General features: G+C 38.4%; 1 protein-coding gene across 1 annotated transcript in view; it reads left to right on the top strand.

Moving 5' to 3' along the window:
- The window catches only part of LOC150089119 (rabphilin-3A-like), a 251,552-nt gene that overhangs the window by 72,469 nt on the left and 153,400 nt on the right, over positions 1-25,683 (top strand). The window contains exon 7 of the mRNA XM_090388013.1: positions 22,863-23,044. Coding sequence (XP_090244139.1) covers positions 22,863-23,044 — 182 coding nt within the window. The remainder of the gene's footprint in view (positions 1-22,862; positions 23,045-25,683) is intronic.

The raw sequence follows: 25,683 nt of genomic DNA, 5'->3' as shown, positions 1-25,683 counted from the left end.
TGGCATTTGTGGATTATGAAAAGGCATTTGACTCCATACAGCATAAGGCAATGTTTCAGGCACTGGAAAGACAAGCCATAGATACCCCATATATTATGATTTTGAAGAAAATATATGAGAGTGCTACCTCCTTTATTAGACTAGACAAAGACAGTAGGAAATTTAAAATCAAGAAAGGAGTTCGTCAAGGAGACACAATATCTCCGAAGCTGTTTACTGCTGCCCTTGAGGAAGCTTTCAGAAGATTAGACTGGTCGCAGAAAGGAGTCAATGTGAACAGAGAGTACCTAAACCATTTACGATTTGCAGATGATATTGTGGTCATAAGCCACGATCCCAAAGAATTAGAGGAAAATCTTAATCAGTTATGCACAGTTAGTAAGGATTTTGGACTAAAGATGAATATGGCTAAAACAAAAGTAATGATGAACAAGTATGCCACGGAAAGGGAAATAATGATTGAAGGAGCAGTAATTGAAAAGGTGGAGTCATACTTATCTAGGACAAGTTATTAGCTGTAATAATGATAAATGGCTGGAAGTCAAGAGAAGAATAAATTTTGGATGGATAGCATTCAGGAAATATAGTCACATACTGAAGAGCAATATCCCAGTTTGTCTGAAACGTAAAATAATGAATCAATGTATACTCCCCACCATGACTTATGGAAGTGAAACTTGGGCACTCACCAAAAGAATGGAAGAGAAGCTGAGAACTACACAGCGAAGAATGGAATGAATTATACTGGGAATCAGGCTGTTAGATAAGAAGAGAAACACATGGATTAGGCAGCAAACTCAAGTAAAGGACATTCTTATCAAAACTAAAGAACCAGAATGGTCTTGGGCAGGACACATAGCTCGAAGACATGATGACAGATGGACTAAGAAAATAACAGAATGGTACCCAAGAGGAGCTAGAAGAAAACCTGGAAGACAAAGGCGGAGATGGATAGATGAAATTCATGAGTTTTTGGGTAATAAATGGATGGCCAGTGCTCAAAACAGAAGGAACTGGAAAGTTGCTGGAGAGGCCTTCATCCTGCAGTGGATTGAAATCGCTGATGATGATGAGTTATAAATGTCTGAACCCTCTACAACAGTGTTTCCCAACCTTTTTTTTACCATGCCCCACCTAAGTCTTTCTAAAATTCTGATGCCCCCTATGTAACGTTGGGAAACACCGATATACATATTTTTTATATTCAAAAATTGAATTATTCCCTAAATGAAGCCTAATTACAACTTGTTCAGGACACAAAACTTAGGTTTTAGGAAGAAATCATTAGGAAATTATTAAGAAAAAAACAGTAAGTAAATTTTCAAAACATATAATGGACAACTAAAATTCAAGTACAAAATAATTTATATGAAAGATTTTTTTATAATATTTTAATTTTTAGTAATTATTATTTAATTGTTTAATAATTTCAACATTCCATGTGAAGTCACTTCTAGATGAGTGCACTAAATTTAGTGAGACCCTTGTGCTTGATGCTTGCCGCAGAGAGATTTTATATTGGGCTCCAATTTAGTCAGCTTCAGTCTCAAGTCTCCCCGTTTTGTGATATCCAGTCGATTTCTTTTCTTTAGGAACAAATCATTTATGGCACTAAATCCACATTCAGCTAAATATGAAGATGGAAACGGTAACAATAGCTCTCTTGCAAAGTTGGTTGAGTTTGGGTATTTAATTTCTGTTTCATCACAAAGCCATGCCATCGCTCCTTTTATATTGAATAAAGTTTTAACTGACTCATCATTTTGCATTTCTGAGAGTTCTTCTTGGTACTGCATTGATACATCAGACACATCCACTAACATTGGTTGCATCATCCAGGTTGGAAAATCAATTTGTTTTAAATCAGAAAACCTTTCTTTTAAATCAGCGGACAGAATTTTCAGATGATCGACAATAACAAGTACAGCGGTATCAGTCACTTCACATTTTTGCAGCCAACGAAACTGTTCAAAATTTTTGTTACAAATATATTTTTGACATAATTCAATAAATGTAATGAAACCAAATGTCTTCGCTTTTGCATCGACGAGAGTTTTATTTGTTCCTTGAAGTTGTTTATTTAATATATTTAGTTTTTCAAAGATATCGGCTAAATAACTCACAAATGCTTTACCATCGACCGTTAACAGATGCTTCATTTCAGGTTTGTCACTTAAAAAGTCACTAATAGTATCAAATAGTTCCATGAATCTTTTCAAGCAGTTCCCTTTCGAGAGCCACCTTACTTCAGTGTGAAGTAAAAGTCTCACATGGTCTCCATTTTGTTCTTCACAAAAAAGCTTGAAGAGACGCTCACATTTGGCATTAGCTTTAATAGCATTGACACATTTTATAACTGATTTTAGTACTTCATGAAGAACAGGCGAAATATTTTTAGCTACCAAGTTTTCCCTATGAATAACACAATGCACAAGAAGCATTTCTGGATTCTCATCTTTCATCAATTTTAAGCAGCCATTTTTCTTGCCCATCATATTAGGAGCACCATCTGAAGCGCAAGATGTTATATTTTTCATTGGTATATTATTGTCATCTAAGTAATTTTTTAGCTTATTATATATATCTTTGGAGGTAGTGGTGCTCTCTAATGATTTACAGAATAACATTTCTTCAGCAAAATTACCTTTATCAATATATCTCACATAAGTTATCAGTACGGCTTCACTGTCTCTCAAAGTTGATTCATCCATTTGCACTGAGAATTTTCTTGTTTTCAGCTTTCCAACAAGTTGTATTTCAATATCTTCACTCATTTCATCTATTCTTCTGCTAACAGTATTGTTATTGAGTGGCATAGCTTTCACGTCTTTGTCATCTTTTTCCAGAACTGTTTTAAGAAATGCTGATATTGATGGTTTGATTAAATTCTCTCCTATAGTATGATTTTTCCCAGATTTAGCAATGAGTAAAGAAATTTCTTAACTAGCCTCAAGAGTACGATTGACAGTTGCAGTATGAGCAATAAACAGAGACTTTAATGTTGCTCTTTTTTCAAAATTCTTCTTTAAAGTTTGAAAGTAATCTAAATCTGAATTTACATGAGCATTATGTTTCGCCTTCAAATGCGCCTCAAGACGACCTCGCTTCATTGATTCGTTGGTCAAGCATTGTTGGCATAAAAGACAAAAAGGTGACCTTTGATCGTGGATAGCGGGTATGAAACCAAATTTTAAGTATTCCTCTGAATACTGACGAACTTTTTTTTTACTTGCACTACTCATTTTACTGCGCAACTGAAAGAAATAAATAAATACAGTATAAGATAAATCAAAAACTAAAAATAAACTATGCATTAAAGTTAATTTAATTTTATTTTAATATATCAAAATTAATTATTAGTACGCTTTTTGAATGAATAAATCACACGAATTACTGAATTCGGGCTATTAAATCTGTGGTCTCTGTGAACAAGCAGATAAGTCTAATTTGTCAAAAATGAGATAAGTGCACTATAATAAAGTATTTATTATTTACTATTATGTGACACGCAGCTATCTTCGTTATTGTAGTTTTAGCGTGAGTAATAAATATTTGTATATTCGAATATATGCGTGTTTATATGAGAGTGTGAAGTTTATTTTTCCTCTCCTGCAAATTCGAGTTTTTGGACTTATTTGCTTATTTACTGAGACCACAGAAATACATATATGACAAATACATACCATTGTATATCACGGTTCTTCATTAATAATAATTCTGTGCGTGGACAAAGTAATTTTTATTTTAATCTGAGATCGTCAAACCTATCCAAATGTACAGTCACGATGCCCAAACGAGCGTTTGTATGAAAGGAATTACCTATTTCATATAACATGCTGAGTTTGCGGTAGGCTACAGTAGACAACCACTTTGCTTGCACATTGCATATGCCATAAGCAATCGTCCAATACAGTATGTACTATTCCTTCACTAGGCATAGTAAGCAATACTCTCTGAGCAAACTGTAGTTGATATTACTCCCAACTTTCAAGTGCAGCTCTATAGAAAGTACAACATTTAACGAATGCTTATTTAAAATTGAGATACCAACAATTCTTCTTTTGTACAAGTTAAATCATAGTAGGCGGTTGTTTTAAACTCTAGACGAGCAATTTTTGAATTGCCCCCCTGAACAATCAAATTGCCCCCATGTGGGGCGTGGGACCCACGTTGGGAAACACTGCTCTACAATAATATATGTAATAGAAGCAAAATACCAAATTTGCATATTTTTACTTTTAAGCAGTATACTAGTACTGCCATTAAAACAATTTTTTGCATGTATTGTTTTAACTATTTTGATTTAAGTCATATTTAATTATTTTGATTTAAGTTTAAAGAGAATTGGCAGGCACCACCCCAGGGGCTCACATCAGGTGAGAGGCGCCTCCGTAGCCAGGTGGGAAGGAGCACACGCTTCTTGATTAGACCGGGGTTCGAACCCGTCACCACCAAATAAGGAGGATGTGGAAAGGTCAAGGGAATGACCACCGCATATTTCCGGAGCAATATGGCCTTAGTTGCTAATGCTCCTAAAAACCAAATAACTAACAAATAACAATAACATCAGGTGAGTATGGGCTTGGCACAGTCAGGATCCTCCGATGGATATCTCATCATTCTTCTCTTTCTTGGTGGTTCCCCCCCCCTCTCTTTTTGTCATGGTAACTCAACTTTTTTTTTTTTTTTTGGCTGGTGCAGCATAAGCCGCAAGCTTTCTTAAACCATACGGCTAATAATAATAATAATAATAATAATAATAATAATAACCTGAAGGATTATTTTGAAAACAACGCAGCACCACTCCACTAGGCCATAAGGAAGATAGATAAGTGGTATACCTCACTCTACCTAAGCGAGGAACCCCCTCCCACCCAGACGGCAAAGAAACGAAGTTAGAAAGATGGGCAAAGAAGACACTCCAGGGCAGACACTACAATGATCTTCATCAAGATCACATAGATAACATTGCTTCCAATGCATGGCTCACAAGCGGGATGCTCTTCCCCTTGACTGAAGGATTCATGCTGGCTATCCAGGTAATCACCACCAGAAGCTATAGAAAATACATTGCAAAGGAGTCCAGAATGTGAGATGACACATGTTGACGATGCCACCTGGCTTCAGAAACGATCCAACACATCACCGCGGGATGCAGGGTGATCACCCAGACTCAGTACACTCATAGACACGACCAGGTAGACAGGATAATACATCAGAAGCTACCAAGGAAATACCAGTTGACCAAAGAAAGTGTACGATACTACAAGTACGAACCCCAGGTAGTACTAGAGACCTGAACCCACAAGCAGTACTGGGACCGCGCCATAATAACAGATAAGACCATTCCCGCACAACAGACCGGACATAACCCTTGTGGACAAGATGGAAAAGGCTACCTACCTGATTGACAGTGGTGCCCAACACTAACAATGGCCAGAAAATCCATGAGAAAAAAAATTAGGAAGTACATTAAATTGAGACATGAGGCCAAGGAGATGTGGCATATGCAACAAGTAATGACCATCCCGATCATCGTGTCAACCACCAGTATGGTGCCAAAGACTACATAGCAGCCTAGCAGCAATAGGTCTCCCAGAGAACACCTACAAGGAACTCCAGACAGTCGCAATCCCGAACACCAGGAACTCTGTAGGATAGTCAGAGATTTCCTCAACCAACAGTAACACCAGACATTACAACCACCCAGTGTATTTAGTAGCAGTATCTGTCACAGAGTGGAATCCCCCAATCAGGGAGAAATAATATAAGAGCAATAATAATAATAATAAGAATAAAATAAAAAGGGGCACGATGGCCCAGTGGTTACAACACTGAACTACCAGCCTGATGGACCTGGGTTCGAGTATCTCGTTGGCGGAAGCGAACACATACCGGTCTCCCAGCTCATCATGCTGGGAGACCGGTATAATAATAGTAATGAATTTGAATAATAATAATAAATAAATTAATAGTAATAAAATAAACATTGTGAAAGCTGCATCAAGGGACCTACCCCAAGTTCGGAGTGGCGGCTCAAGCAGATTGTTGTGCCATCTGATATCCCCGGGGGCTCACATCTGGTGAGTATGGGCTTGGCACACCCAGGGTCCTGAGCTGGATATCATCATTCTTCTCTTTCTTGGTGATTCCCTTCTATTTTTGACTCTCTCTCTCTCTCTCTCTCACAGGGTTACTCGGGAACTTTTTTTTTTTTTTTCCTGGTGCAGCATAAGCCTCAGGCTTCCTTGCATCATGTGGATATTAATAATAATAATAATAATAATAATAATCACTCGTGAGCACTACCACTGGACATCAGCCAAAGCTAAACATGTCCATCTCCATAGATGGATGATGTCGCAGAGAAAAATTAATCATACTGCATTGAGTGTGGCGCAGGATAAAGTCACTCGCGTTCAGGCCTTAGGTAGAGGGGTCGGTTCGAAAAGTTGGAGACTGTCTTCCTTGGGAGACAGTCTCCAACTTTTCGAACCGACCCCTCTACCTAAGGCCTGAACACATCTCTTCCATTAATCCTCGTGGCTGCTACCGCAGCACAACACTGGAGGCCATCCTCAAAGCCGTGTATTGTAGTAGTAGTAGTAGTAGTAGTAGTGGCACTTGATGCAAGAAAGCAGTGTAGGAGCTTATGCAGCATCAGCCAAAAAAAAAAAAAAAAAAATCACACCGTACCCTCCAATTGCCTGTCCAGTTCCTCCTTAAATTTATTTAACCTATCAACTTCCACAACGACAGATGGAAGTTTGTTCCAGCAATTAACCACCCGCTGGCTAAAGGCAAATTTCCGCACATCTATTCTACATCTATCCTTTCTTAATTTGAACTTATGTCCCCGTAGGTTCGTATTCTGAACAAGTGGGAGGATCCCATCAGAATTCAGCGTGCTCAACCCATTCAAGGCCTTATAGACCTCAATCAGATCACCGCGCAGGTGCCTAGTCTCCAGCCACTGCAATTTGCAGAACTTAAGCCTCTCTTGGTAAGAGGATCCCTTCATTCCCCTCACCAATCATGTTGCTCTTCTCTGTACACGCTCAAGCAAATCTACATCCTTCCTAAAATGAGGCCTCCAGACCTGTATGCAGTACTCAAGACGTGGCCTGACCATTGCCTTATACAGAGGGACAATCACCTCCTTTTCCCTGCTAGCAAAATTCCTATATATCATTGACAAAACCCCATGACCTGCCCTAGCAGCCTGTCTACATTGCTCAGAAAACTTCATATCTGACTGCACAATTACTCCCAGGTCTTTTTCATTTTCTACCACCTTAAGTGTAGTACCACACAGTTGGTACGTTTCTCTGGGGTTACTTCTACCCATATGCAGTACTTTGCATTTGTCAAGGTTAAACTTCAGTTGCCACTTCTTAGCCCATCTGCCCAAATTATCTAGATCCTGTTGCAGTAGCACACTGCCATTACTGTCATTAACAACCCTGCCATTACTGTCATTAACAACCCTGCCAACCTTCGTGTCATCTGCAAACTTCGACATTAAGCCTGATATACCTTCATCAATATCATTGATAAATATACAAAACAACAGTGGCCCCAACACCGAACCCTGTGGGACTCCACTAATAACATTAGTCCACGAAGAGCAGCACCCATTGATTACCACCCTCTGTCTTCTCCCACTTAACCATCCTTTTATCCATTGTAGCAACTTACCCTTAATACCATTCTGCTCCAATTTGTACAGTAGTCTTCCATGCGCAACAGTGTCAAAAGCTTTCCTGAAATCCAAGTATATGATATCAAAATTATTTTTTGCATCCAGTTCCTTTGTGACCACATCATAATAACCAATCAAATTTGTCAGACAAAACTTTCCCTTAACAAACCCATGCTGTGTCTGAATTATTGCTGCAGTCTTGTCTAGATGATCCTGCAATGCATCTTTAACCAGTGACTCCATTATTTTACCCGGAACAGAAGTTAAACTAACTGGTCTGTAATTATTCGTGTCACCCTTCGAACCTCCTTTGTGAATTGGGGATACATTTGCACATCTCCAGTCCGTGGGAACCTCTCCTGAGTCCAAGGATGCTCTCATAATTATGGCTAAGGGTTTGCTTAGTTGCTTTGCCGCCTCCTTTAATATAACTGGATAGATCCCATCCGCCCCAGGTGCCTTTCTTATGTTTAACTTCAACAATTTCTCCTCCACTTTGCTCTCAGTTATTACAAAATCATTAAGCACACTGCTACAATTTGATAACCTTCTTCCATTTTCAAACTGTAATGATTCCTCACGTGTGAATGTAGATGCAAAATACTCATTCAGTTTGTTTGCTATCTGAGCAGGATCATCAACAGTCGAACCATCGATGTCAAGTGGACCAATCATATTCAGCCCCTTCCTTTTAGAGTTTATATAAGTAAAGAAATCCTTGCTGTTTTTCTTAGCATCTTTTGCCAAAGATTTCTCGTAATCCGCCTTTGCCTGCCGAACCTCCTTTGTGACCTGATTACAGACTAGCTTATATCTGCTACAGGCTTCTGCGTCGCCTGATAATTTATATGCATCCCATGCATTTTTCTTCTCTGTCACGAGTCTCATTAGTTCATTTGATAACCATTTAGGCCTAAACCTTGAACAATATTTCTTCATCGGTATGAAAAGTCTAGTAGCTTCCACGATTAATTCCTTGAATGCTTCCCACTTAGAATTTACTGTTTGGAACATCGTCAGTCGATCCCACTGTACAGAATTTAAAAACTGTCTGAGACCACTGTACTCCCCTTTACGGAAGCAAAAACCCTTTCCTTTACCCCTGACGGTAGTTACCTCTTTGAGTAAATCCCACTTCAGCACACTGTGATCACTGCCACCTAGTGGTTCCTTTATCTGCAAATTCTTAATACACGAATGATCACTGCTGATAACCAGATCAAGAGTATTACTTTCTCTGGTTGCCTCTCGAACATGCTGCTGCAGAAAACAATCATCCAATAAATCCACAAAAGTCTGACTAGTGTGTGAGTGACCAACCCACAAGTTCCAGTCAATATCTGGGAAGTTAAAATCCCCCATTATAAGACATTCTGATTTACTGGCCCACTCTATTTCTCTGTACAATTGTTCATTGTACTCATTCGAGTCATTAGGCCTATAACACACTCCTACTCTTATTTTTGCTTTTGCAGTGCTTATGTCACACCAAACTGACTCAACAGTGCACTGTCCATCTATATCAACTTAATGCACTTCTTTTGATTTTATGTTTTTCTTAATTAACAGCATAACACCTCCTCCCTTTCTGTCCTGTCTATCCTTTCTGTACACATTGTACTCCCCAAATTCCAGTTCTGCATTCCTTATATCTTTGTGACACCACGTCTCTGCTATCCCAACAATATCCGCCTTTGATGTCTTGACCAACACTTCAAATTCATCAAATTTATTTACTATACTTCTAGCATTGATATACATGCAAGCATACATGCTCCTATGCCTATTCCTTGTTACCCTAACACATCCCATATACCCAACTATTCCAGGATGACTGCCATCCGTCCCTGAAACCCCCAACACCCCTCGCTCCAGGTCGCTTCTTATTCTAATAGAAGTTGTGCAAGAATCACCTTCACCTCTGCCTGCGGTTACTGTTAAACTATTAGTCTTTGTATCCCCCCAAGCTAGCAGTTTTCCGACCCACCTAACACTGCCTCGATAGCATCAGCAAATATTCTTGCACCCTTTCTATTTAAGTGTATCCCATCCCTGTAGAAGCAATCTCTCCTGTTAACAAGTACAGTCCAGGCTGAAAAAAATTCTACCCCTTGAGCCTTGCACAATCTTTCCCGGGCCGAATTGATCGACAAGGCTCTCATCATATACTCCCTCCTATCGTGTCTGGGCAGAATTGCAGACACTTTTAAATTCAACCCTAATTCTCGGATTTTTTTCAACAGTGACCTGTACTTGTTGAGTAATTCTGCCGGTCTCCTACTCTTAATATCATTAGTGCCAACGTGTACAACTATATCACCTTTTGTGCCCTTGAAAGATGATATCCGCTCTACAACGTCATCAACCTTTGCCCCTGGCAGACATACCCTGGTCCTGTTCCACCTATCCTTTTTACATAGCATGTTCCCCGTTTCCCTGACAATAGAGTCACCAACAACTAATAGTTCCTGTGGGACCAGCGCATTCTGCCTTGGGGGTTGCCGCTGTGTTGCGTGATGACCAAGTGCAAGCTCTGGCGTTGATGTGGGCAGCTGAGAGCTTGATGGGCCCCTCAATTTATTTCCTTCGAGGGCATCCACCCTGTCCCTCAAACTCTCAATCATTGTGCTGCGGTAGCAGCCACAAGGATTAATGGAAGAGATGCAAGCGACCAGCAGCAGAAGAAACGAAAACAGAAGGAACCACCAGCTTGGGAAAGAAGACTTCAATAGAAGAATTAGGAGTCAAGATAGGCCAATTGACCCAGTACCAATGGGGTAATAGAAGTAAGAAATTGATTGGAAAAGTAAAGAGCATCCTCAAGAGAAACAGCATCCACAGCAAACATGAGACAAAGAATAAGAGAATAGGGGAGTACTTGGACACATTGAAGGAGAACCTCCTTACATTCAGCAAGAGACTACACCGATACAAAGAGAGCTTCTAGAGGAAAATAAACAACTGAATCTTCGATGAGGATCAAAGAGGCTTCTACAGGAATCTCAGAGAAGATGGAAAAGAAGGGAATGGACCACCCGAGAAGAAGACAATTGAGGAATTCTGGGGAAACATGGAGCAGGGAAATAAGACATAACAGCTGAGCAACCTGGATAGAACTAGAACCCAAGAAAACCAAGGACGTACAAGAAATGAGAGGATGGGAGATTCGGGAAGAAGAAGAAAAACAGATGATCAAGAACTCTCACAACTGGCACACTTCAAGAATAGATAACGTCTACAACTGCTGATACAAGAAGCTCACTTGCACACACAAGCACCTGGCAGAGCAGTTCACCCGAATGATAAGGCACCCAGAGACAGTTCCAAAGTTTCTCACTCAAGGAATCACATATCTGAAGCCTAAAGACGAAGATACAAGAAAGCCAGCGAAATATCGGCCAATCACCTGCCTCCCAACAATGTACAAGATCCTGACCAGCTGCATAACCAGGAAGATATTTGACCACTTGGAGAGCCAGAACATAATGGCCGAAAAGCAGAAAGGATGCAAGTAGCTGAGCAAAGGTTGCAAGGAGCAATTAACCATAGATGCCACGGTTATGGAGAAATCCTACAAGAAGCAGCGCAACATTTAAACAGCTTACATCGATTACCGCAAGGCCTTTGACCCCATGCCTCATAGCTGGCTAATAGAGGTGCTGAACATCTACAAAGTTAATCTGATAGTGACAAACTTCCTAGGCGAAATGATGGCGAAATGGAGTACCACCATTAAGGTTGGAAATGTCACAACCAGCCAGTCCCTATCAGGAGAGCAATCTTTCAGGGAAATGCCCTGAGCCCATGGTGGTTCTGTCTAGCACTTAACCCACTATCTACCATGCTCAATGGCAGCAAGTATGCGTATAACCTCAAAGAAGGAAGGAAAAACCTGTGCAGCCTCACCCACCTGATGTACATGGATGACATCAAGCTCTACGCGGGAACTGAGAAACACCTTCAGCAACTACTCCAGATCACCGAAGAATTCAGCAATGATATTAGGATGGAATTTGGTCTAGACAAGTGCAAGACCTACGGATTGCGTAAGGGAAAATTAGTCAGCCGAAACTACCGGCTGCAGAGTGGTAAAGAGATCGAAGCCATGGCAGAGGCCTACAAATACTTGGGAATAATGCAGGCTCAGCAGTTACAGCACAAAGAAATTAAAATGTGCCTGACCAAAAAATATCATCAGAGACTCAGAAGCCTGCTGAAAGCAAAGCTGAACTGAGGGAACACAGTTAAAGCCATAAACACCTATACAGTTCCAGTGCTAACATACTCCTTCGGGGGGATAAGGATTACTCACAGAAACACACAGCAGCAGCAGCAATCCACCAGGCCATAAGGAAGATAGACAAGCAGTATACCCCACTGAACCTAAGTGAGGAATCCCCCCCCCCGCCAACCAGGAGGTACAAACGAAGATAGAAAGATGGGCAGAGAAGACACTCCATGGCAGACACTACAATGATCTCCATCAAGATCACATAAATAAAATTGCTTCCAATGTATGGCTCACGAGCGGGATGCTCTTCCCCGAGACTGGAGGATTCATGCTCGCCATCCAAGCCCAGGTAATCAACACCAGGAACTATATAAAATACATCACCAAGGAGCCTGGAGTGTTCGATGACACATCGACGATGCCACCTGACCTCCGAAATGATCCAACACATCACTGCTGGATGCAAGGTGATTACCCAGACTGAATACACTCATAGACACGACTAGGTAGCCAGGATAATACATTAGAAGTTAGCCAGGAAATACCAGTTGGTCGAAGAAAGTGTACCGTACTACAAGTACAAACCTCAGGCAGTACTAGAGACCCCACCCTACAAGCTGTACTGAGACCGCACTATAATAACCGATAGGACAATCCCGCACAATGGACTGGACATAACCCTTGTGCACAAGAAAGAAAAGACTACCTATCTGATTGACATAGTGGTATCCATGAGGAAAAAATTAGGAAGTACACGAACCTAAGACAGGAGATCAGAGAGATGTGACATATGCAACAAGTAACGACCATCCCGATCATCGTGTCAACCACAGGTATGGTGCCAAAGACCCTACATAATAGCCTAGCAGCAATAGGTCTCCCAGCGAACACCTACAAGGAACTCCAGAAAGTAACAATCCTGAACACCTCTAGGATAGTCAGAGAGTTCCTCAACCAACAGTAGCACCAGACATAACAACAACCACCCTGTGTACTTGGTAGCAATACCCATCACGAGGTGGAACCCCCAATTAGGGAGAAATAATATAAGAGAGCAACAATAATATAAACTTTTATTTTATATTTTAATTTTATTTTTCATGTTATAAACTTTTATACTGTACTCCCCATTAAGTGTGAAAAATTATAAATGACTTGATTATTCTTTACTGAAATTTGTTGGCCCTGAAAAGAGCCATTTTTCTGAAGAATTATTGGATGCCTATTTTTGCATAGAAAAAGAGTATTTAAAATGCATTCATTTCAGAATGCAGTTAAAATTACTATTCAAAAGGCAACTAGAGGGAGTAATACTCTTGATCTGATTATCAGTAGTGATTCTTCATGCATTAAGAATCTGAAGATAAAGGAACCACTAGGTGGCAGTGATCACAGTGTGCTGAAGTGGGATTTACTCAAGGAGGTAACTACCATCAGAGGTAAAGGGAAGGGTTTTTGCTTTCGTAAAGGCGACTATGATGGTCTGAGACAGTATTTAAATTCAATACAGTGGAACAACTGATGATGTTACCAACAGCAAATTCAAAATGGGAAGCATTCAAGGAACTAATCTTGGAAGCTACCAGGCTTTACATACCAACCAAGAAATATTGTTCAAGGTTCAGGCCTAAATGGTTGTCAGATAAACTAATGAGACATATGGCAGAGAAGAAAAATGCATGGGATACATACAAATTAATGGGTGACATGGAAGCCTATGATAGATATAACTTGGTCTGTAACCAAGTCACAAAGGAGATTAAGCAGGCAAAGGCAGATTATGAGAAATCCTTGGCAAAGGATGCAAAGAAAAACAGAAAAGAGTTCTTTACCTATTTAAACTCCAGAAGGAAAGGGATGAATCAGATTGGTCCACTGGATGTTGATGGTTCAACAGTTGAGGATCCTGCTCAGTTGGCTAACAATCTAAACAAGTATTTTGCATCTATATTCACACATGAGGAGATATTCAGGAAGGGGAATGTCATAGGTGAAGTAAACATTGGCAGTGAGCTAGATGATTTTCTAATAACTGAGAGGAAAGTGGAGGAGAAATTGTTGAGGATAAACATAAAAAGGCACCTGGGGTGGATGGGATCTATACAGTTATATTAAAGGAGGCAGCAAAGGAAGTAAGCAAACCCCTAGCCATAATTATGAGAGCTTCTTTGGACTCATGGGAGGTACCCATAGACTGGAGATGTGCAACTGTAACCCCAATTCACAAAGGAGGATCAAAGGCTGACACAAGTAATTATAGACCTGTTAGTTTAACTTCGGTTCCAGGAAAATTAATGGAGGCACTGGTTAAAGAAGCACTGCAGGATAATCTAGACAAGAATTCAGTTATAGCTCAGACACAGCATGGTTTTGTTAAGGGCAGGTCTTGTCTGACCAATTTGATTAGATATTATGATGTAGTCACAAAAGAACTGGATGCAGGGAATAACTTTGATATTACATATTTGGATCTTAGAAAGGCTTTTGATACTGTTGCGCATGGAAGACTGCTGCACAAATTGGAGCAGTGTGGCATTGGAGGCAAATTGATGCTATGCATAAAGGGATGGTTGAGTGGCAGAAGACAGAGAGTGGTAATGAATGGACACTGCTCAACGTGGACTAATGTTATTAGTGGAGTTCTTCAGGGTTCATTGTTGGGTCCATTGTTGTTTTCTGTATTTATAAATGATATTGATGATGGTATATCAAGCTTAATGTCCAAGTTTGCAGGCGATACAAAGGTTGGCAGGGTTGTTAAGGACACTACTGATGCTATGTTGCTGCAACAGGATCTGGAAAGGTTGAGCAGATGGGCTGAGAGGTGGCAAATGAAGTTTAACATTGACAAATGTAAAGTACTACATATGGGAAACAGTAACCTCAGATCAACGTATCAACTCTGTGGTACTACGCTGACAGTGGTCGAGAATGAAAAGGACCTGGGGGTAATTGTGCAGGCGGATATGAAGTTCTTTGAGCAGTGCAGGCGGATATGAAGTTCTTTGAGCAGTGCAGACGAGCTGCAAGAGTAGCTCATGGTGTCTTGTCAATGATATACAGGAATTTTTCTAGCAGGGATAGGGATGTGATTATTCCCTTGTATAAGGCATTGGTCGGGCCACACCTTGAGTGCTGTATACAGGTCTGGAGGCCTCATTTCAAGAAGGATGTAGAGCTGCTGGAATGAGTACAGAGAAGGGCAACAGATTAGTGAATGGAACAAAGGGTTGCTCTTACGAAGAAAGGTTTAAGTTTTGCAAATTACAGAGTCTGGAGACTAGGCATCGGCGAGGTGATCTGATAGAGGTGTATAAGGCTTTGAATGGCTTGAGCATGCTCAATGCCGATGAGATTCTTCCTCTTGCTCAGAATAATCACCTGCAAGGCATAAATTCAAATTGAGGAAGGACAGATGTCGGATAGATGTGCGGAAATTTGCCTTTAGCCAGCGGGCAGTTGGTTTGTGGAATAGACTTCCATCACTTGTTGTTGAAATTGATAGCCTAAACAAATTTAAGGCTCAGCTGGACAGGTATTTCGAACGAACGGAGGGGTGAAATGGGAGTAGTGGTTGTGTTTTTTTTTTTTTTTTTGGCTGATGCTGAATAAGCTTGCTTTCTTGCATCATATGCCTCTACTAATGCTAAAATTTTAGCTGCCAGATGATTCATTGTCAGTTTCATCTTCACTACTATTTATAGAAAATATAAGTGGGTCCATTATTTTTCTTTTCAACCATGTCATTGAACCGGTAATGATTTTCTAAATCTCTCACATGCTGTACACATTCAGTCCATCTCTCAAATGTCACCTGATTTAATGCTTCTTGCTATACAGTACTTAGGTTTACTTATTGTAAACTCCATTTTTATTAAAATGTTTTTCATAATATTATTTTTCCTGAGCCCAACAGAGTATGATAGGATTAAGGTCACAATGGTATGAAGGTAACCTTAAAACTAAATGGCCACACTCTTCTCAAAATTCATCTATAATGTAACATTTTGTGGCAAGTTTTTAGTTTCTCACACAAACCTAAGTTCTGTTTTCAATGTATCTGTTGGATAAGAAATTAGTATTAGCATTAGTTGAGGCATATGATCCAAGAAAGAAAGCTTATATAGCATCAGCCATAAAAGGCAGGCACTTTACCCTCCCGGTTAGCTGGGTGGGTAAAGTGCCTGCCTGGCAACCCAAAGGTTGCAGGTTCGAATCCTGCCTAGGGCTTGGATCAGAGTAAATGCAAAAGCTTTGGGAGGTGCATTATGACTGCAGAAGCCGATGCGCCAACAACTACCAAAAAAAAAAAAAAAAAAATGATGATTGTTTTGTTAATAAATTCGGCCATGGAGAGATTGTACAAGGCTCATGAGGTAGAATTTTTTTCAGCATGGTCTGTACTTGTACTTGTTAACAGGAGAGATTGCTTCTAAAGGGATGGAATACACTTAAATAGAAAGGGTGCAAGGATATTTGCTGAGGCTATAGAGGCAATGTTAGGTGAGTCGGAAAACTGCTAGCTTGGTAGGATTCACAGACTAATAGATTAACAGTAGCCGTAGGCAGAGGTGGAAATGATTCTTGCACTGCTTCTATTGTTATGAACAGCAGCCCGTAAAGAAAGTTGTGGGGATTTCAGGAACTGCTGGCAGTCATGAAACAAGTAAATACGTGGGCTGCGTTAGGGTAACTAAGAGTAACAAAAGGTGCAGGTATACTTGCATGTACACCAATGCTAGAAGTGTAGTAAATAAATTTGATGAATTTGAAGTGCTGGTCAAGACATCAAAGGCCAGATATTATTTGCATATCAGAGATGTGGTGTTAAACAGAATGCAGAATTGGAATTTGGGGAGTACAATGTGTACAGAAAGGATAGACAGGATAGGAAGGGAAGAGGAGGGGGTTATGCTGTTAGTTAAGAAACACAAAATCTAAGGAAGTGCATCCAGCTGACGTTGATGGACATTGCAATGTTGAGTCAGTTTGGTGTGACATAAGCATAGGGAAAGGGAAAATGAGAGTAGGAGTATGTTATAGGCTTAATGACTCTGAGTACAACAAACAGTTGTGCAGAGAAATAGAATGAGCCAGTAAATCAGAATGTCTGATAGTGGGTAATTTTAACTTTCCAGATATTGACTGGAACTTGTGGTTTGGTCACTTGCACGCTAGCAAGGCTTTTGTGGATTTACTGGTGGATTGTTTTCTACAGCAACATGTTCGAGGGGCAACCAGAGGGAGTAATATTCTTGATTCAATTATCAGCAGTGATTATTCATGCATTAAGAATTTGCAGATAAAAGAACCACTCGGTGACAGTGATCACAGTGAACTGATGTGAGATTTACTTAAAGATGTAACTACCATCAAGGGTACAGGGAAGGGTTTCTACTTTTGTAAAGGTGACTACAGTGGTCTTAGAGATTTTTGAAGTTCTATACAGTGGGACAACTGATGATGTTACTAACAGCAAATTCTAAATGGGAAGCAATCAAGTAAGTAATCTTGGAAGCTGCTAGGCTTTTTGTTCTAACTAAGAAATATGTTCTAGGTTTAGGCCCAAATGGATGTCAGATGAACTAATGACAGAGAAGAAAATGCATGGGATGTATATAAATCATCAGGTGACACAGAAGCCTGTGGTATATATAAGCAAGTCTGTAATCAAGTCACAAAAAAGATTAGGCAAGCGAATGCAGATTATGAGAAATATTTGGCAATGGATGCAAAGAAACACAGCAAAGATTGCTTTACTTATATAAACTCTAAAAGGAAGGGGATGAATCAGATTGGTCCACTTGATATCAATCGTTGAACTGTAAATGATCATTCTCAGATAGCTGCCAATCTAACTGAGTATTTTGCATCTACATTCACACGAGGAGTTATTAAAGGAGGAGAGGGCTAGATGTTTATCAAACTCAAACAGAGAGTTAAATGATTTTGTAATAACTGAGAGCAAAGTGGAGGAGAAATTGTTGAAGTTAAACGTAAGAAAAGCACCTGGGGTGGATGGGATGTATCCAGTTATATTAAAGGAGGTAGCAAAGGAAGTAAAAAAACCCTTAGTCATAATTATGAGAGAATCCTTGGATTCAGGGGAAGTCCCCATGGATTGGAGATTTGCAAATGTATCTCAAAATCACAAAGGAAGATCAGAGGATGACACAAGTAATTACAGACCTGTTAGCTTGACTTCTTTCCAGGAGAAATAATGGAGTCACTGGTTAAAGAAGCATTGTAGGATCATCTAGTCAAGACAGCAGTAATAATTCAGACACAATATGGGTTTGTTAAGAGAAAGTCTTGTTTGACCAATTTAAGTGGATACTATGATGTGGTCACAAAAGAACTGGATGCAAAAAATAATTTTGATATCATATATTTGAATTTTAGGAAAGCTTTTGATACTGTTGCACATGGAAGACTACTGTACAAATTGGAGCAGTATGGCATTAAGGGCAAGTTGCAACAATGGATAAAAGGATGGTTGAGTGGGAGAAGACAGAGAGTGGTAATCAATGGTTGCTGCTCTTCGTGGACTAATGTTATTAATGGTACCCACCAGGGTTCGATGTTGGGCCTTTTGTCATTCTGTATATTTATCAATGATATTGATGAAGGTATATCAAGCTTAATGTTAAAGTTTATAGATGATACAAAGTTTGGGAGGGTTGTTAATAACAATAATGACAGTATGCTGCTGCAACCGGATCTGGAAAATTTAGACAGATGGCCTGAGAAGTGGCAACTGAAGTTTAACATTGACAAATGCAAAGTACTGCATATGGGTAGCAGTAACCCCAGAGAAATGTACCAACTGGGTGGTGTTACAGTCAGGGTAGTGGAGAATGAAAGAGACCTGTGGTTAATTGTGGAAGTAATTGTGCAGTCAGATATGAAGTTTTCTGAGCAGTGCAGACAGGCTGCCAGAGTAGGTCATGGGATCTTGTCAATGATATACAGGAGTTTTGTGAGAAAATAAAGAAGTGGTTATCCTCTTGTATAAGGCAATGGTCAGGCCACACCTTCAGCAGTGCATACAAGTCTAGAGGCCTCATTTTAGGAAGGATGTAGAACTGCTAGAACGAGTGCAGCAAAGAGGTGCTCTTACGAAGAAAGACTTAAGTTCTGTAAATTGCAGTGTCTGGAGACAAGGCACTTGTGATGTGATCTGATTGAGGTATATAAGGCCTTGAATAGATTGAGCAGGCTCAATGCTAATGGGATTCTTCCTCTTTCTCAGATTACAAACCTGAGAGGGCATAAACTGAAATTGAGGAAAGACAGTTGTCAAATAGATCTGCAGAAATTTGCCTTTAGCCAGCAGGTAGTTGATTGCTGGAACAAACTTCTATCTGCCATTGTGGAAGGTGATAGCTTAAATAAATTCAAGGCAGAACTAGATAAATATTTGGAATGAATGGATGGAATGGGCGAAATGTGAAAGGTTTTTTTTTTTTTTTTTTGGCTGATGCTGTATAAACTTGCTTTCTTGCATCATATGTCTCTACTAATATGAGTACTAATGCTAATATAAACCAAATTACAAAATAAATTAAAACATAATTTAAATAAGTAATACAGTTTTTTTTTAGTTGGTTTGTTATTTCTCTTTGTGTTCAAGGCATATTGGGGTATCCATTGATATTTAGCAGTGATAATGATGAATGATTGAAATATAATACCCCTTTTCAAAGCTCGGTTGGTCTCTTTGAAGACAGTATTTGTGAGCTCCTTGTTTCTGTTTGTAGTGTTTTATATTATTAAGTAGTGTAGCACATAATAATATAAAACACCACAAACAGAAACAAGCACTCATTCTTTGGTTGCATGGTAATGTGTCTGTTTGTGCAAGAGCTGAGTTCATCATTCATCAAGAGCTCAACCATCATTTGTCGCAGTTGTCCCAATTATTTTCTTCATGAATCATTTCTTCTTAAAGGTGTTACTGGTGCATACACATACTCTGATATTCCCTGTAAGAACTTTATTGTGGAATATCCTCTTTTTTTATCTCTTCTTAACTAAAATCTCTTTACTTCTTCATTCTATTAAATTCATCTCTTTCCTCTATCGTTCTAACAACTCTACAAATCATTCAGAATTTTTTGACTTGCTTTCTTTTAAATTCAGCTTCCTCCAATGTTTAACTCTCTGAACAGTGAGGCAATATTTCTTGGTTATTTTAATGCTCACAACTCTAGCTGGTTTCAGTTTTTTTTGTTTCATGAACCCAGCCAGTTGGTATGTGTAGGATTTTGCAGTTACTAATGACCTTGCACAATTTGTTCATTCACCTACAAGACGATCCTAACCACACACCCAACACTCTTGATCTTTTTCTCACCAATAACCCTTCAAAGTGCGAAATGGTCAGTATCATTGATGTTGTGGGCACTTCAGGCTACAACCTGGTGAAGGCCTCTTCTCCAGTACAGCCTTCTCTCTCTCTCTCTCTCTCTCTCTCTCTCTCTCTCTCTCTCTCTCTCTCTCTCACACCCATTCCAAGTCTTGTGTCATTGGCATTACAAGAATGCAAAATAGAATGATACGCATGATTTCTATTCCTCTTTAACTTGGTTGAATTATCATGTTAAATCTGCTGATCCCAATATTTGTTCATATCACATCAGTGAAATTATTCTTTTAGGAATGAAAGTGTTTATTCTGTATTCTGCACTAAATACCTTTATCTAAACCTTGGTTTTCCAATAAAGGTGCTAGGGCTGTTCAAGATAAGAATTAGTATGTCACAATTGTCTTGTATCCAAATCTCCAGCTTCTTTTTCTGCCTACACTAAAACTTACAACAACTGTAAAATAATTACAGACTTGCTTCTTGTCCAAGTGGACAAGAAGTGAGAATAAGTAGAACATTCTAGTCTCTTGCCAAAGATATTGATTGATATTGTGGTTGAAGATGGCAGTATAGATGGATAACCAATATATTTGGTTATACTTCTGTAATTCAACTTCTATTACATTCTGATTATTCTATTGCATCTTCAGCTGATTTATTAGTATCCTACTTTTCTTTTATCCTATCAATTCTCTCAGTTAACCACCTCCCGCCATTCCAAACGCACTCCACTCAGTGCCCCCTGTGTGGTCTTCCAACAGCAAGATGTTAGAATTCTGAACAATCTTGATGTCAAGAGAGCTCTAGATCTTGATGGCATTTTTTCACTTGTTCTCTAAACCTGTATTCTGGAGTTGCTCCTGTTCCGTGTTTCCTTTTTTGTATGGAAATCTGCTGATCCAGCTAGTTCCTAAAAAAGGGTATCAAATTACTCCCTTCCAGTTATCCTCCCATTGCATTTACCTCTTATCTTTTTGTTATCTTATTATCTATAAGATATTACTTATCATTTGATAGAAAAACTCATCAACTGCCAACTCTTATGCTTATTAGTATTAATACTGATAAATGATGCAAGGGAGCAAGCTTATACAGCATCATCAAAAAAAAAAGAAATAAATATATAAACCTAACCACATCATTTGTCCATCCTCTAATAATTTGTCAAATCCTTAAATTTATTGAAACTATTCACTTCCACAATGCCAGCTGAAAGTTTGTGCCAACAGTAAATTATTCTGGCTGAAAGGAAATTTTCACATATTTATCCTGCAATCATCCTTTTTTCAATTTTAACTTATGTTCCCTCATATGTTCCCTGTGTTGTCCAAGAAAGAGGATGCCATCAGAATTTAGCTTACTCAATCAATTCACTGGCTTAACACTTCGGTCAGATCTCTGGGAATGTTGTGTGACCCATGGCCATGTAGGCATGCCTATCTCAAAACCTTCCATCTGAACAATGATTGCCATTATGGATTCTGTTAATGTTGATCAACTGGCAATAGTGTTGTCTTATGCTTGTCTTTGGACAGATTTGATGAAAAATTTCATTGGAACCAAAGCAGCTGCTCTTGAGTTCCCAAGATTTTTGATTGTTTGGGATAAAAGTGTTATAAACAAGCTCCCAACTTATGGAGCTTCCTTAAAAAATGCTAGAGAGACATTAGCATTAGTAAGTGCATATGATGCAAGAAAGCATCATAGACATAAAATTACTTTATTCAATTCACAACAGTACTTTATACTAATATATTTTTATTCTTCATACCAGCAAACTTTATTATAAAATAAGAAACACTGAAATCTCAAAAAACAACAGTGTTTTCAAAAAACCCCACATAGCTTTGAAAAAAAAAAAACACATTGTGTGACCATGGCCATATAAGTGTTATGTGTTCCCTGAGTTTAAAACCCACTTTTTGTAGGCGCCTCTGTAGCCAGGTGGGAAGGAGCAGCAGCAGCAGCAGCAGTGCGTAGCACATGCTTCTTGATTAGACCAGTTTTCGAGCCCGTCACCACCAAATACAGAGGATATGGAAAGGTCAGGGAATGACCACCGCATATCCCGGAGCAATATGGCCTTAGTTGCTAATGCTCCTTAAAAAAAAAAAAAAAAAAACCAAACCAAACCACTTTTTGTAAAATATGGTTTCATACCAACTTTAGAAATTTTCCAGCGTCAGTATATTTCAGTTTTCTGTATTGCTTTCTTATGATGTTTTTATGTCTTTCTCAGTATTTAAAAATATTATTATAACCATATAACCAGAAAGTTATTACATTAGATTATGTTGGATCTTCATATTTAATTATTAAATGTAAAATATTTTAAGTTGTAAATATAAACATTGATAAAAAAAAAAATTTATTTTATTTTATTTTAAAAATGAATGTGTTAAAAATTAGTTGGATAATTATTAAGGAGCTGTTCTTTGTAGCCTGCAAACTTCAGCATTTTATCTGTTTTGGTCCCTGGCTAAAAACTTTGGATGCTCCTGATATATGTCATAAAATCATATATCCATAAAACATAATCACATATGATATTCTTATTTCAGGTGCAGTGCCTTTCCTACCTCAAGAACAAGAAAGAGATCTATATAAATCATTTGCTCATGACCTTCCAAATCATAATCGTATTCAAGGTTCCCGCCCCAGTCCAGGTTCTTGGCAAAATAGAAAAAGACAAGAAGCAGATGATGAATTAACTGAGAGAGGATTTCTTGGACATGCAAGAAGGGTATTACTAATACATATATATATATATATATGTTATTTGAGGGGTTTATATATGAGCGTTTTCTGTATTTACATAAGAATAACAATTAATGACAATAACCATGTAGAAACCAGAGTTTATGACAAAAGAGAAGACTATAGCTTTGAAGTAATATATCCAGACAATTGGAGCTCCAATATTCCAGTTGAAATATTAAGATACAGAGAAATATAATCACTTAACAAGCAATAAGAATATGCAATAATAATAAAAACAGATCTGAGGTACTGAAGATATTAAAAGATAATCTCATTAAGAAGAGAATTTTCAACAGATTCATTAAATATTACTTAAATAATGTAATACATAATGGAATAACAAAAACGGGGTCCGTACAGATTAATAACCAAACCACAAATATAAAGACAGTGCCATTATGTAGAATTTTGTGAATATATTAATTCAGCCTTCATGGGCTAGTCTAAATCATGTAGCATGTAAAGAGAATACCCTCTTTGGGGGGCAGCTTTATGAAGGTAATAGTTTTGGTTTAGTATAGCTTAATCAGTTTAATTCAGTTTAATGTAGTTAGACATAAGATGTGTATAAAATTAGTTAATATAGATAGGTACATGTATATAATAAAGTACAGGCATACCTCGAATAACGAATAGGATGCGTTCCACGAAATTACTTCGTTAAGCGAAACTTCGTTTTCAGAGGTAAAAATACTATGGCCAGAATAGGGATACGTTCCTACTTACGTAAAGAAAATGAAAAGCTTTTTTTTTTTTTTCGGACAAAGAAAAGTTTTATTAAATAAACAGTCAACTTACATACAAAGTGAAATCACATTTTAAAATACGAGTCTAAAGTTGATTGTTTATGTTCTTTTTCTCTTTCATTTAACAATTGCCTATACGGAGTTATTGCATTTAACACTGATCGCTTAACAATAATACTTCTTCCTAAATCAGGATCATTTTCACTAAAAAAATTTAAAACGTTTTCAATGTCATTTAAGCACCTTTTTAAATCTTTGGTTTTTTAACACTTTTTCGGCTGGAACTTCTTTAACTTCGTCTTCATTGCTAACAAGGTTTTCTAAATCTTCCACTGAAAAACCATCATCTTCTGCATTCAATAAATTTCTAACATCCTCTTCATCGACATTTTCGAAACCTATTGATTGAGCCATCTGGATAACTTCATTTCTAATTTCTTGGATGTTATTTTCTTCTTCTAGTACAACTTCTGGCCATATTTTGCGCCAAACTCCATTTAAGCATTTCTTAGTGACTTCTTTCCAAGAACTATCAATGTTTTCAATTGCGTTTTTAATGGTGTAGTTTTTCCAAAAAAGTTTTAACTGTCATTTCCTCTTTATCCTCTAGTTCAGTTAAACTGCTTAATGTTCGACGCAGATAATAAGCTTTAAATGATGCTATTACTCCCTGATCCAATGGTTGAATCAGGGAAGTTGTGTTTGCTGGAAGAAACACAACTTTGACAGAAATGCATGTGTCCAACGTGTTAAGATCAGTAGGATGTCCCGGAGCATTGTCTAACAACAAAAGAGCTTTTTCTTCAAAGTTGGCGCCTCCATAGCCAGGTGGGAAGGAGCAGCGGTGCATAGCACATGCTTCTTGATTAGACTGGGGTTCGAGCCCGTCACCACCAAATACGGAGGATGCGGAAAGGTCATGGAATGACCACCGCATATTCCCGGAGCAATATGGCCTTAGTTGCTAATGCTCCTAAAAACCAAATAACAAACAAATAACAAATCTTCAAAGTTGTTTTTTTGACAATACCGTTTTACTTCAGTACAAAAGTGGTTAACAAACCAATCAGTAAATAACTCTTTGGTAACCCACGCTTTTCTATTTGCTTTCCATATTACAGGTAAATTCATTTTTATGTTCCCTTTTAATGCCCTCGGATTTTCTGAATGGTAAACTAATAACAATTTTAATTTATAATCGCCAGAGGCATTTGATCCAAAGAGTAACGTTAAACGGTCTTTGGCTGCTTTGAACCCAGCAGCTGATTTTTCTTCAATAGAAATGAAGCTTTTTGTTGGTAACCGTTTCCAGAACAAACCGCTTTCGTCAACATTGAACACCAAATTTGAAAAATTTCACGTTCAATTATTTCCTTTAGTTTTTCTGGAAACTTATTTGCAGCTTCTCCTGTTAATTTTACACTATGAATCCTGGCCCGTTTTTTAAATTTCTCGAACCAACCACGAGAAGCCCCAAAGGTTTCCGTAATTTCTTCAGTTTGTTTAGATTTCAGGTGATTAAACTGGAATATATATTTTTTTATGTTAAATGGGGCTTGAAATTGCGGACTTCGTTATATCGAAGCTTCGTTATCAGAGGTAACGTTAACCGAGGTATGCCTGTATATATATTCAATGCATATTTGTATTAGGCTTTTTGTATGTGCGTTACTGCATTATTTTAATATTATTTTTATTTATTTTTTTAAAAATATTTATTAATTAAATTAAATTAATTTTTTTTGCATGTATTACTGCATATTTTTACAAATTATATCATGTTAATCCTGGCCCATAAGCAGTCGCCCCTTAAGCCCACGACAGAGGACGTAGATTATTATTAGAGGTGTGTTTGGGTGGATTGTTAATATTATTT

Source organism: Mastigoproctus giganteus, chromosome 2 (genome assembly GCF_048544385.1).
Source record: "Mastigoproctus giganteus isolate SK-2022 chromosome 2, ASM4854438v1, whole genome shotgun sequence".
Lineage (NCBI taxonomy): Eukaryota > Metazoa > Arthropoda > Arachnida > Uropygi > Thelyphonidae > Mastigoproctus > Mastigoproctus giganteus.
The sequence above is the reverse complement of the archived record's forward strand: the minus strand, read 5'-3'. Positions and strand labels throughout refer to the sequence as shown.